This window comes from Lissotriton vulgaris, chromosome 10 (genome assembly GCF_964263255.1).
Source record: "Lissotriton vulgaris chromosome 10, aLisVul1.2, whole genome shotgun sequence".
Taxonomy (NCBI): Eukaryota; Metazoa; Chordata; class Amphibia; order Caudata; family Salamandridae; genus Lissotriton; species Lissotriton vulgaris.
In genome coordinates this window covers 1,128,153,645-1,128,166,651 of record NC_141698.1, presented here as the reverse complement: position 1 = coordinate 1,128,166,651, position 13,007 = coordinate 1,128,153,645, and the positions used below count along the sequence as shown (strand labels likewise).

The 13,007-nt window shown below is 45.0% G+C and overlaps 1 protein-coding gene across 1 annotated transcript in view; it reads left to right on the top strand.

Annotated features, from left to right (window-relative positions):
- The window catches only part of LOC147689438 (uncharacterized), a 164,541-nt gene that overhangs the window by 81,556 nt on the left and 69,978 nt on the right, over positions 1 to 13,007 (top strand). Inside the window, exons 5-6 of the mRNA XM_086942209.1 lie at positions 3,330 to 3,478; positions 3,985 to 4,097. Of these exons, the coding sequence (XP_086798335.1) occupies positions 3,330 to 3,478; positions 3,985 to 4,097 (262 nt within the window). The remainder of the gene's footprint in view (positions 1 to 3,329; positions 3,479 to 3,984; positions 4,098 to 13,007) is intronic.

Sequence of the window (13,007 nt, the reverse complement as noted above, 5' to 3'; positions counted from 1 at the left end):
CATTGTTTTCCCGAAAATATACCATGTGAACAATGCAGCTGGAAGCGATGATGAAACTAATGGCTTAGTGCGTAGTAGACGCGAAAGTGTAGGCGAAATTGTAGGTGATATTTTTAGTGCACTGATACCTGGAATGGGGGTAGTTCTGAACACCCATAGAATCTGCAAATTGTCTACAGTAGTGGACCGGTTATCAACGGACACTGCTGCTGGTTTCCTGCTGGTCAATACTGAAATGGTTGCGATCAGATCAATGGTTTTACAAAACCGTCTTGCCCTTGACACCCTATTAGCAAAAGAGGGCGGAGTCTGTAGAATGCTGAGAGCGCAACATTGTTGCACCTACATTCCTGATAAAAGTATCGAATTAAAACAATATGTGAGGAACATAACTAATTTGGAAAAGGAACTCAAACCATTGGAGGTTGACAGTGCCTGGACGAGACTGACTGGAGGTCTCTCCTCTATAGGTAGTTGGTTTACTAATCTAGGTAGAAATATTTTGTGGAAAATACTGATGCCAATAGTCATAATAGGTGTGATTGTATTGATCATTTTTATCTGCTGCAAATGTCAGAAGTGTAAGAAGAAATATACAGTCAATCCGAGGGGGGTGAAAAGAAACATTGATGAATTAGAATTAGAGGAGCTGAAGAGTGCAATTTATAAAAAGGCGAAAAATCACCACTCTCATAAGGAAGCTGAAAGAAAACTAAACAATAAGTTTATTGAAATCGAAATGGACGATATGAATGAATGAGAAAAGTTGGCATCTGTTTCCTTCATGTAGTGATGATAGTAAATATCATCAAAGAGGGGATTGATGGAGCAAGGATTCGCACGTATAGCGCCTTGCTCGTATGCAAAACCCTTGTCTACACTGCATAATAATATTAACACCATTGTTCGTCATTTATAAAGTTTTCCCCTACACGCGGGTGTCCCTAGGATGCTTGCTTGTTTGTCTTTTCACGTACTAACGAAGCTTGCACTGAAAATGGCTGCTTTGCCACAATTCAGTCTGCGCATGCGTCGGTCATACCCATGTGATGTGACGCACTCGCATTCTGGAGGGATTCTGTGCTCATGCGCATTGATGCTAAATATGGCTGCTTGTCTCTCACCACGCTCTCTGCTTACTGCAGCAGCTTTCAGCCTATCTATTCTTTCGCATTAATCCTTAATGCTATAGTCATTGTAAAAGTAAGGGTTGGTTGTCTCTTATCATGGTATACAGTGCGATCAGTTTTATGTATGATTTTAATTTGTTTTCGCTTACTTTTCATGTACCGCGTCTTTGTGGGCTGGGTAATCATGAGCGGAGCCATGCTTGAAGCTCTGCTGGGCACCGTCACATGACCGGAGAAAGTTCCAACTGCGCAGAAGCTAAACCTAGCCAGCTGGCACCTGAAGCACAATGCGCCTGGGAACGTCGCTGGGAATACGGCACCTCACCTTGGAAATAGCAATACTGTTGCTACCTATTGAAAACTGTCCTGTACTGCTGTATTCTATGCATGGGAACGTGAACCTGAGGGGCGGGTATTCAAAATTGCATATTAATCATGTGAAACTGAATTCTAGGAGGTGGTGAAGACCACACCACCTCTCCTGACCAATCATAATATGGAAAACTGTCACTTGCAACATTAGGGGGTGGTCTGAGGGTCCCCAAAATTGTATAATTACCCTAGTTTAGCTTAGGAAAATTGTCCGACTTGTCCGAGTAGCAGACCTGTCACTGACCCTACGATCTCAATAGGTGCTCATTCTGAAAGTGCTGCGGAGCACTTTGTCCATACTTTCCACAAACTCCCAAGGGGTGGAAAATCCTAAGTGCTGGCGAAGCACTTTGCTGGGGAATTCGAAAATCCAATCGGGGTTTCTGGCGGATTACTTGCAGGAGGGGGTAACGCAGGCGTTGCTGTCCGAAGCTGTGGGTGTTGGTCGTACCCTGGGAGGCCCAGTCCTTGATCCGAACCTGAGGGGTATCCTGTCCTTATTCTCCGTGAGCTGTACCTGCTCACAGTCTGGCATTCCTTTTCTGAGGGTCCCTGTCCCCGTCTTCCCCACTGACCCGTGGCCAGGGTTGGTCTTCAATCTGAATTAGGTAAATATAGATTGTGGGTTTGCGTATCTCTTTTTCTTTCTCTCTCTCTCTCTCTCTCTCTGATCTGTCAAACATTCTTACCTGTGTTATTGCCGTATTGCCATTGAACTTATATGTGCCTGAATTTTAGTTGGTTCCTTCTCTCCCCCTCTCCTTTAGAAATTCATTGATTTTATAAACTATAGCATGTTCCCGTTTTTCCCTTTCCTTTAGTGGATTGCAGTGAAAGTAGCAAGAATAATCTGAACACTTAGGTTAAGTACATGTTCTAGGTCCAATCCCATTCCTATGTTCTAGTATAACGTGGCAGTGAATAGTATGTGCTAAACTTCTCCCAGTAGTTTCCCATATATTCTAAATGGTCATATTTTTTGTGCAAGGTTACCTTTTGGTACTGATTTTGATGTTTGATATATTACTTTGTGTATCGCTTATTATTTTGGCTTCTTCACTTTGAATTCTTATATAAAAACTCGAACTTAATCAGGTGTCTGTGGTCATTTTACAAAAACTGTGGAAAGTATAGTACGGATTTTAAGGTGTATTGGATGTTAGGCCTGTCTACTTTTCCTTAACAGCTCCAGGTCCGTCAAAGAATTGCGCCTGTGGTAAGTCGGGTGCATGGTAAGCAGAGGTAAATCCAAACCTGATTACTCCTAGCAGCGTGCAGGAGGAGAAATCCTCACCCAGTTTCACCCAAACGAAGTTAATGTGTTCTTCACGCCAAGGGCCCAGTGCGTGTTAGAGAATTGGTAACCCGGGTGACCTGGGGAAAACTGCGCGCTCTAGCAGTAGCGCAGAGAGCCAGTCGGGGTTAAAGCTCTCTTGTGTGGCGCATAGGATCCTGACGCTTCAGGCACCCTTGGGGTGGGCTGGTCTGTTAGAGTCCTCCGTGCCACGGCGTCCATTGAGAGCTGCCGACTTAGCGCTGGTCTGTACTCCGCGTGTCTTGAAAGCCAGAGCGGGTGGCCGTTCCTTTCGTAGTTTGGCTGCGCAATTTTGGAATTCGCTCCCTGTTTCCATCAGAGCCATCCAGAATCATCTTGCTTTCCGGAAAGCCATGAAGACCTGGCTTTTCCCTGTGTAACCGGTCTTCTTTCTGGTTCTTGTCCTGGAGTCTGTGGTTGCGCTGGGACGCCCCGTCGCTGGGGCAGCTATGCGCATTACAAATCCGACAAATAAATAAATTGTCTGACCAGGTTTCATGCTGTATTTCTAGATCCAAGTCTGAGCCCCGGAGAAGTCAGATGGTGCTGTGGATCTCAAGCCTGGAGCAGCTGGAGCCGGCAAGGCCTCTGATAGACCCCCAGCTGTGGGGCCTCATGCAGACCACCTGTCCTTCCTCTGCCAGCATGGTCATCAACAGAGGTAAGGGAAGACAAGGTAGGGCCTCTGTTAGACCCTCAGCTGTGGGACCTCATGCAGACCACCTGTCCTACCTGTACCAGCACACTCATCCCCAGAGGTGAGAGAAGGCTGGGACTTCTGACAGACCTCCATTTATGGGGTCACCCTCAGTCCACCTGTTCTTTCTCTGCCAGCATGGTCATCCCTAGAGGTAAGGGAAGGCAAGGTGAGCCTCTGTTAGACTCTCAGCTGTGGGACCACATGCAGAACGCCTGTCCTTCCTCTGCCAGCATGGCCTTCAGGGATGAGGGAAGGAAGAGCAGGGCCTCTGATAGGTCCCCAGCTCTGGATCGCCTCCAACTCTGCTATGCAGCACACTCATCGACAGAGCTGAAGGGAAGGCTGGGGCCTCTGACAGACCTCCATCTATGGGCTCACCTGCAGCCCACCTGTTCTTTCTCTGCCAGCATGCTCTGCACATACATACTACATACATGTATTGCTCATCTTGCGTCTCTCTCCTGCAGGGGATTGGCTGAACTGTCTTGGCTTGAAGGAATCGGCACAGTACCTTGGCGCTGGTAAGAGAGTCACCATCCGGGTCCCAGATTGCTCCATCACCACCTACCTGATAGACCTGGTGAGTAACCACACAAAGATGCCTGCTCTGCACAGAGCTGCCTGCTCTGCACAGAGCTGCCTGCTCTGCACAGAGATGCCTGCTCTGCACAGAGCTGCCTGCTCTGCACAGAGATGCCTGCTCTGCTCAGAGATGCCTGCTCTGCACAGAGATGCCTGCTCTGCTCCAAGGCTTCAGGCACCAAGAGGTCTGAGAGTGTCAATCTAAGAGCATCCTCCTGGGGAGCTAAGTATTACTGAAGGGAGGAACCCATGTGTGCACAAACAGGCATCAATGCACTGTCAGGTGGCAGACTGGCTGCTGGGGGGTGTCTGTGGATCAGGTTCATATACTGTGGCTGGGCATATGGATGAACGATGGATGCAAGTATGGACGCGACAGAGAGACAAATGGCTAAAGATGAATGGATGCATGAGTGTGGGTGGACATCAGGGTCATCTGATTGCTCACGGGTGTGCACAGTACTTGGTATTTATATTTGGGCACACCAGACCTTAGCATAGGGCTAACGCCCCCACATACCTGCCCAGACTTTATTTATGAATATATTTATAACGTTTCAGAGAGGGCTGTGCACCACCTGTGGGTTTCTCAGAAGCTGTAGACGTCACACGACTATGTCTAGATGGGTATGGAGTTAGTGGGAGTTGAAAGGTATGTCCCAGTTCAGAATTATTTATTCATTACAACCACGTGCAGGGAGTTCAGTTATACAGCAGCCTGAACAGTTCAGTATTCAGGTCCTTGCTGAACACACACCTTGTTGGGTTCTACCTTCTAGATTGAGTACAAGGCTTCACACCGCCTAGGGACCGTGGCGTCAAAGGTCCAACGCTTGCTAGGTTATCAGGTCAGTCGTCTCTGAGCACAGGATCCTGTACAGGACAAGGAGGAGTTCCAGTTTTTGAAACTATCTTTTCCTTCTCCCCATTATGTACAGTGAAGAGAATTCTGAACTTGGCTTCAGGTTAGTAGCTCTATAAACAAGCACTGGTAAAGCCAATAGTCCTTGCCTTATGGCTTTGGCAATGCAGACCTATTTGATTTGTCAATGGTTTTTGCAGATTTTGAAACAAAAAACGTAAGTTTAAAATGCAATGGGTCATATGTGCACATGCACCATCATGCATGCACATGTATTCTAGCTACTCCATGAGGTATATGCTCCCATGCATCACCACACACATTTGCATACCTATTGAAGCAGCAGCCGGTTTTTTAAATTTACCATTTCAAGATACCAGATGCATTTGGGATCAATAAATATAATACAAAAATCGAAGGTGCACAAAAGAGTGTTTTTACAAAGAAGCTTATTACAGGTTCCATGCCCTCCTAAATTGTTTAAAAATAAATTAAAAAAACAGAAGTGCAGGGCAGCAAAAGAGATGTGTGGTGTCTGGGGAAGCAATGCCAGAAGGTGCAAGCACAGAGGGGGGAGAGGAACAAGGGGAGGTTATTAAGAGACAGAAAAGAGGGACAAGGAAGAATGCAGTGGGGGGTGCAATAAATGAGCTGTGAGTGGTAGACTAATGTAGAGAGTACAGGGAGGGGGGAAGCTTCAATAGGGAAGTAGAGAAATGAAGAACCAGTCAGAAAGAACCCAACAAGACCACCTTCAAAGCTGCCCAAAGATATAACTGCCTACAAATCAGAAAACCAATATGGCCCTACCCTAGCACGCAGAACATAGCTCCAACAGCAGCAAAGAGAGCTTCAATATCGTCAAGGACTTCACTGCACCAGCATCCACCACCAACAGCATCACCCCTCCCAAGACCTATGTGACAACCTATCGGAATTCTTCAGTAATAAAATCAAAACCATCTACACCAAACTTCGACCCTCAACTGAACCACAGTAGCTGCCCCTCCATCCTACTTATAGAAAGCTTAGGCAACGCCATGACTACTTTTCACGACGAATGAAACAGCCAACATCATGAGAACCATCTACGTCAGGGCCCTGACTGACCCATGTCCCAACCACATCCATAAGATGAACAAACAATGGTCCGAGACCCAATTTTGTTGAAAGCGAGAGATCAAGATTTTAGTAGTTCAAGGTGTGTATAAAATAAATTCACAGACCTAAACACAATTAATGAAAAACAAAAGAATAGGCAACAGCAACAACCTCAGACTCTTTCATAGCATTTAATGCATTTTCTGAAACAAGATTCAATCTACAGTTATTTTACATTTTATATACAGTGCCCCGTATCTAGAGCGTGCAGTAAAGGAAAAGAAGGTGTTGAAAGGGCGTGATCGTGAAAAGGTGAAAAGGAGAGGTTTCACACAGAGTATACAAAAAATTTATTCTATATTATTCAAGGAAACACCAGTCAAAAAAGAACTGGAACAGTAGATCCTGGCCACTTAAGTAAATCAATATGTAATCCTTCTAGTTATTCAAGAGACATCAGATGAGTCAATGTCTGCACTGGGGGGGGGGGGAATAACATTAGTGGTCCAGGTATTATTGGATGTCGACGTTTCGACTCGTCTTGCGGCCTTCCGGTTAGTTATGCCTGGGCCATGCGAGTCTTCCTCAGGACAGGTGCAACGGGGCAAGGGATCTGGCAGATGACCCTATGGAAAATACAAATAACCATGAGGGTTGGGGCTGTTGCCTATTTACTTTAAAACTATGGGAAGGGGACCAATTTGCTTACCCTTCACAGGATGAAGTAGGCGTAATGTCTTCCAAGGTAACTTGGTCCAAGTAATTCAAATGGGGGTATTGAACAGATCCTCTGAAAAAATCAATGAGGAACCTATGTTTTACAATAATGTATACTTAGTAGGATTGATATCAGGATAAATAATGTAAAATTATTACCTTGTTCTGTGCGTGGGGGGTTCCTATCAAGATACTGAGACCATATAGCACTATATGTCTCCTCAAACACAATCCATAGTCAATTGTGCTGCTTAGAGAAATCTTCACGTTTGAATTTAGCCTGAAAAATTAAGGACCAAGCTGTGGTAAGTATCAGCACAATAGTGTACCCTAAATACTTAGAGAAATGGCCAAAAAGGAGAAAAAAGGAGCCATTTACCTTGATTAGGCAGATTATCAATGCTGCAATTGAAGGAAATCTCCTCGCCGATCGAAAAACTTTAACCGGCAGCTAAAGGCAAAGAAACAAGGATGAGTCCCCCTATTTGAATTGGTCCGCGTGAGTGTTCATAGAGTAGTCCGGTTTACTCACATTTTCAGGACAGACAGGGTGCTTCAAAGTAGACACGCGTCGGTAACCCCTGGACAGAGTAGACTAACACCGAGTTTGGTGACTCTGTTGTAGCGCGTTCAGGGAGTAGAACGCGACGACGGACTAACCGATACCCAACCACTTCCGGATCGGAGAGGGCGACAAAGGAAAGCCCTTTTGAGAGCAAACTCCTCAAAAAAGACCCGACCAAGACCATTTGTCAAATAGTGAACACCGTGACCAGCCTTGCATTCCAGGAAGGAATTATCACCAAACACGAATTCGAATTCCTTAATAACAAACATCCACGGATGCCTACCATTTACACACTCCCTAAAGTGCACAAACGCCTGGAAGATCCACCGGGGAGACCCATCATTTCAGGATGTGGCTCAGTTTTGGAGCCACTGTGTAAATATATAGATATATTCTTAAAACCCATAGCAATCTCTACCCCCACCTATCTGAGGGACACCACGGCAACCATACAGTTGGTGGATGGACTCCAATATGATCCGGAGGTTAGCCTGCTTGCTACCATGGACATCACTGCCCTTTACACTAACATCCCGCAACAGGCTGCTCTAGAATGTATAGAAACAGTTCTGAACCGCAGACCAGCCCCACACAGGGTTCCTACGGAGTTTATCCTTAGACTCTTGAATATAGCGATGACCCAAAATTTCTTTACATTTCAGGGCAAATTTTATATACAAACGAAGGGCGTGGCTATGGGGGCAAGCTTTGCCCCTAACCTAGCTATCATTTTTATGAATGAGTATGAACAGACGTTTGTGTTGAACCAAAAAAAACCCTTTCGAGACCGAATCCAACTTTGGGCCAGGTACATCGATGATGTCCTCCTAATTTGGAACGGTTGTAAATCATCATTGAATGACTTCCATGACTGGCTTAACCAACAACTGGCGGACATTCAATTTACCCTAGAATGTGACAAATATATGATTAGTTTTCTGGACATACAAATCAAATCAGAACAAGGATACTTGTATACTACTCTCTTCAGGAAGAGCAGTGAACGTAACACACTACTTAGGTACTCAAGTCACCACCCTCGGAACCTCAGGGACAACCTTCCCTTTGGGCAGTTCCTGAGGCTCCGAAGGAATTGTACTAAGAAGGAAGATTTTTTCGATGAGTCTTCTCTCTTGATTGCCAGACTCAGTGAGAGAGGCTACCCCATCCGCCTACTCAAGAGGGCACGGAAACGAGCCTGGCATAATCACAGGGACCAATTGCTCATGACACAAGAGAAGGATAAGAACGAGGAAAGGCTAGTCTGCGTTACTACGTACAACACAAATAGCAACCAGATAAATAAAGCCATCAACCGACATTGGCATTTGGTACAGGATGAGGTAGGGGGACTTTCGACCCCCTTACATACTTTTAGAAAAGGGAAAAGCATCAGAGATCACCTCGTAAAATCACTCCTCCCAACATCTGCACCTTCTCAAACCACACTTTGGGGTTTACCACCGGTAATCGGGCATAAGAAATGCGGGAATTGTAAAGCCTGCCCCATGTCCGTGGAATGCACCACTTTTACACATAACGACCAAACACATTCACTAAAAGTTCACAGCAACTGTAATACCACAGGGGTGATTTATGCCATCCTTTGCCCCTGTGGCTTCATGTATGTGGGTCAAACTATCCAAAGAGTTAGGTGTAGGATCCTCCAGCATGTTAGCCGGATACGATGTAAAACAGCAGGGGCTCCACTGGTACAGCATTTCACTACCTTTTCGCATCCCCCGGAGAGTATCAAATGGTGGGTTGTGGAAAAAGTACAAGCTAACCCACGAGGAGGTGATGTACAAAGTATCCTAAGCAGGAGGGAATGCCGTTGGATACATCTCCTTGACACGGCACACAAAGGGCTGAATGAATTGGAGGAGATCAATAGACAAGTGGGAATCCTCTAACCATCACCCTTTCCTTTTGTTCTAAGTGTTAATCAGTTATGACTTTCATATTTTGTATATTCAATATGACTGACTTTCAATATGTCTACTATGCGCTGTATGTATGTAACTTGTAAATATTGCCTGTTCTTTTTTCATGTGTAAATATGGTTTTTTAACTGTGTATCATGAGGATCATTGGGGCTCGATCTTTGTCTCCCCTACTCAAAATGGCCGCCACGGTCCTTCACTTTCATACTGATTCTCCTATGACCAATGTACTTAGAATTGGCCTATGTCCACCACACCGACGGTCTATGCACTAAGCATGTTAAAAATGATAATTACTATCAATTCCGAACATAAATCGCCGTAATGTCCGGCACAACATAATTGCGTAATTGGTCGCATTAGAATTCATAGCATTGAGTATTATCAGGGCCTTGGTTGCCCCCTTCCTTTTTAATGTCCTCTGAAGGTTTTTTAATTGCAATAATGACTTGGGCGAAGGGTCCTTTCTCGCCCTCTCCGATCCGGAAGTGGTTGGGTATCGGTTAGTCCGTCGTCGCGTTCTACTCCCTGAACGCGCTACAACAGAGTCACCAAACTCGGTGTTAGTCTACTCTGTCCAGGGGTTACCGACGCGTGTCTACTTTGAAGCACCCTGTCTGTCCTGAAAATGTGAGTAAACCGGACTACTCTATGAACACTCACGCGGACCAATTCAAATAGGGGGACTCATCCTTGTTTCTTTGCCTTTAGCTGCCGGTTAAAGTTTTTCGATCGGCGAGGAGATTTCCTTCAATTGCAGCATTGATAATCTGCCTAATCAAGGTAAATGGCTCCTTTTTTCTCCTTTTTGGCCATTTCTCTAAGTATTTAGGGTACACTATTGTGCTGATACTTACCACAGCTTGGTCCTTAATTTTTCAGGCTAAATTCAAACGTGAAGATTTCTCTAAGCAGCACAATTGACTATGGATTGTGTTTGAGGAGACATATAGTGCTATATGGTCTCAGTATCTTGATAGGAACCCCCCACGCACAGAACAAGGTAATAATTTTACATTATTTATCCTGATATCAATCCTACTAAGTATACATTATTGTAAAACATAGGTTCCTCATTGATTTTTTCAGAGGATCTGTTCAATACCCCCATTTGAATTACTTGGACCAAGTTACCTTGGAAGACATTACGCCTACTTCATCCTGTGAAGGGTAAGCAAATTGGTCCCCTTCCCATAGTTTTAAAGTAAATAGGCAACAGCCCCAACCCTCATGGTTATTTGTATTTTCCATAGGGTCATCTGCCAGATCCCTTGCCCCGTTGCACCTGTCCTGAGGAAGACTCGCATGGCCCAGGCATAACTAACCGGAAGGCCGCAAGACGAGTCGAAACGTCGACATCCAATAATACCTGGACCACTAATGTTATTCCCCCCCCCCCCAGTGCAGACATTGACTCATCTGATGTCTCTTGAATAACTAGAAGGATTACATATTGATTTACGTAAGTGGCCAGGATCTACTGTTCCAGTTCTTTTTTGACTGGTGTTTCCTTGAATAATATAAAATAAATTTTTTGTATACTCTGTGTGAAACCTCTCCTTTTCACCTTTTCACGATCACGCCCTTTCAACACCTTCTTTTCCTTTACTGCACGCTCTAGATACGGGGCACTGTATATAAAATGTAAAATAACTGTAGATTGAATCTTGTTTCAGAAAATGCATTAAATGCTATGAAAGAGTCTGAGGTTGTTGCTGTTGCCTATTCTTTTGTTTTTCATTAATTGTGTTTAGGTCTGTGAATTTATTTTATACACACCTTGAACTACTAAAATCTTGATCTCTCGCTTTCAACAAAATTGGGTCTCGGACCATTGTTTGTTTATATTACTTATTACCCAGGTCCAGTACCTCTAGGGTTACCCCATTACTATAATGGTTGACATCCATAAGATGAGCACCTTCCCAATCAGCCAAGCACTTACCAGTATCCTGAACACCTCCATACACACCTTTCCAGAAGCCTAAAAATGTGCAGCGGTCAACGCACTACTAGAAAAACCTTTAGCCGACCCAACCCAGCTAGCAAATTACCCCCTGATCTCCCTACTACCATTCCCGGCCAAGGTCATGGAAAAAGCAATCAACAAGTGACTGACCAACCACCACAACTCAGACCAGATCTGAGGAAATGGAAACTCTTCATTCTCAGGGGTCTTACTAATATCAATAAAGAACTTGGCACAGAAGCTGAAATATGAAAAGACATCTTTATTAAACTTACAATAAGTGAGGCCACGTCACCCAGCTGCCTTAGCAACTGAATGAGGCAGTCTGAGGAATACAGAGAACAGAGGCCTTTTATATGCTTAGGGTTACAAAACTCAGCATAAAAGAAGGGGGCAGTCCTAGCTTTTGCAAGCAAGCAAAAAGCCCAACATTCCTTCTCACACAAGCCGGACAAACCCATAATAAAAGACCACAACCCATATCGTAAACAAGCCATAAAAGGAGGAACAGAAACAGATGAGAAGTAGGATAAGGGGTGTGTGTGTGCATACCAAACTTTACAATCTCCTGTGCTCTGATCCTTAATCTTGATCAGCTACTGGGCAAGAAACTGGTCTAACAAGGTCAGCTTCAGGCAACAGGGTCAGTTCACTCAGGTCATCCAAAAGTCAGCTAAAGTCATCGGCCTATGTGAGGGCAACCACAAAATGGCTGCCATGCACAAAATGGAACCCAAGGGTTCAGAACGAAATCTTCAAATACACAGTGAATCCATCGGTGTAACATGACGAAAACACTCATACTTGCTGAGCTCACTGTTTACGGTTCGCTGTTACCAAATTCGTAACAGAACCATGACCTTTATGACCCAGGTTCAGACTTTACAGAACCTCAGATCCAGGACATCACCTCATCAGGTTTCAGACCCAATCACAGCACTGAGATAGCCCTCATTGTAGCAATTGACAACATCAGAATGATCCTCGACCGTGGGGAAACAGATACCCTCATCCTGCTCGACTCCTTGGCGGCCTTCGACACAGTCTCACTCCGTCCCGGTCAGAAGACTCCACAAGGAGGGAACCCAAAGGCCAGCCCTCAACTGGAACTGGTCCTTCCTAACTGGAAGAACCCAGAAAGTCACCATGCCACCCTACATTTCAGACACCAGGAACCTTATACACGGACTAGATATATGTGATGAGAATCAACTTCACTGCCTTCATGACCAAAGTAGCCACTTAGATGTGATCAAACTGACTCGAGCTTAGCACGGACAAGTCAGAAGTTGTGATTTTCAGAAAGAATACCTTTACCTGAGACTCCATCTGGTGGCCAGCAGACCTAGGACTACTACCCCCCACCACCACCCACGCTAGAAACCTAGGAATCATCATAGACAACACACTCAACATGACAGCCCAGATAAGTTCTGTGATCTTCCCCCGTTTTCATCCTGAGGATGCTGTGGAAAAACTTCAAGTGGCTACCAGAGAACACCAGAAATACTGTCACACATTTACAGCAGACTTCACTACGGAAACGCGCTCTCTGCCGCAATTACCAAACAGCGCCTTAACCATTCAGAATGTAGCTGCAAGACTCCTCCACAAACTACCACCTCACCCCTAGATCACATCACAGCTCAGAGAATGCCACTGGCTCACCATACACAAATCCACTCAATTCAAACTCCTCATGCACACATACAAAGCACTACACAACATCGGCCTACATACCTGGGGGG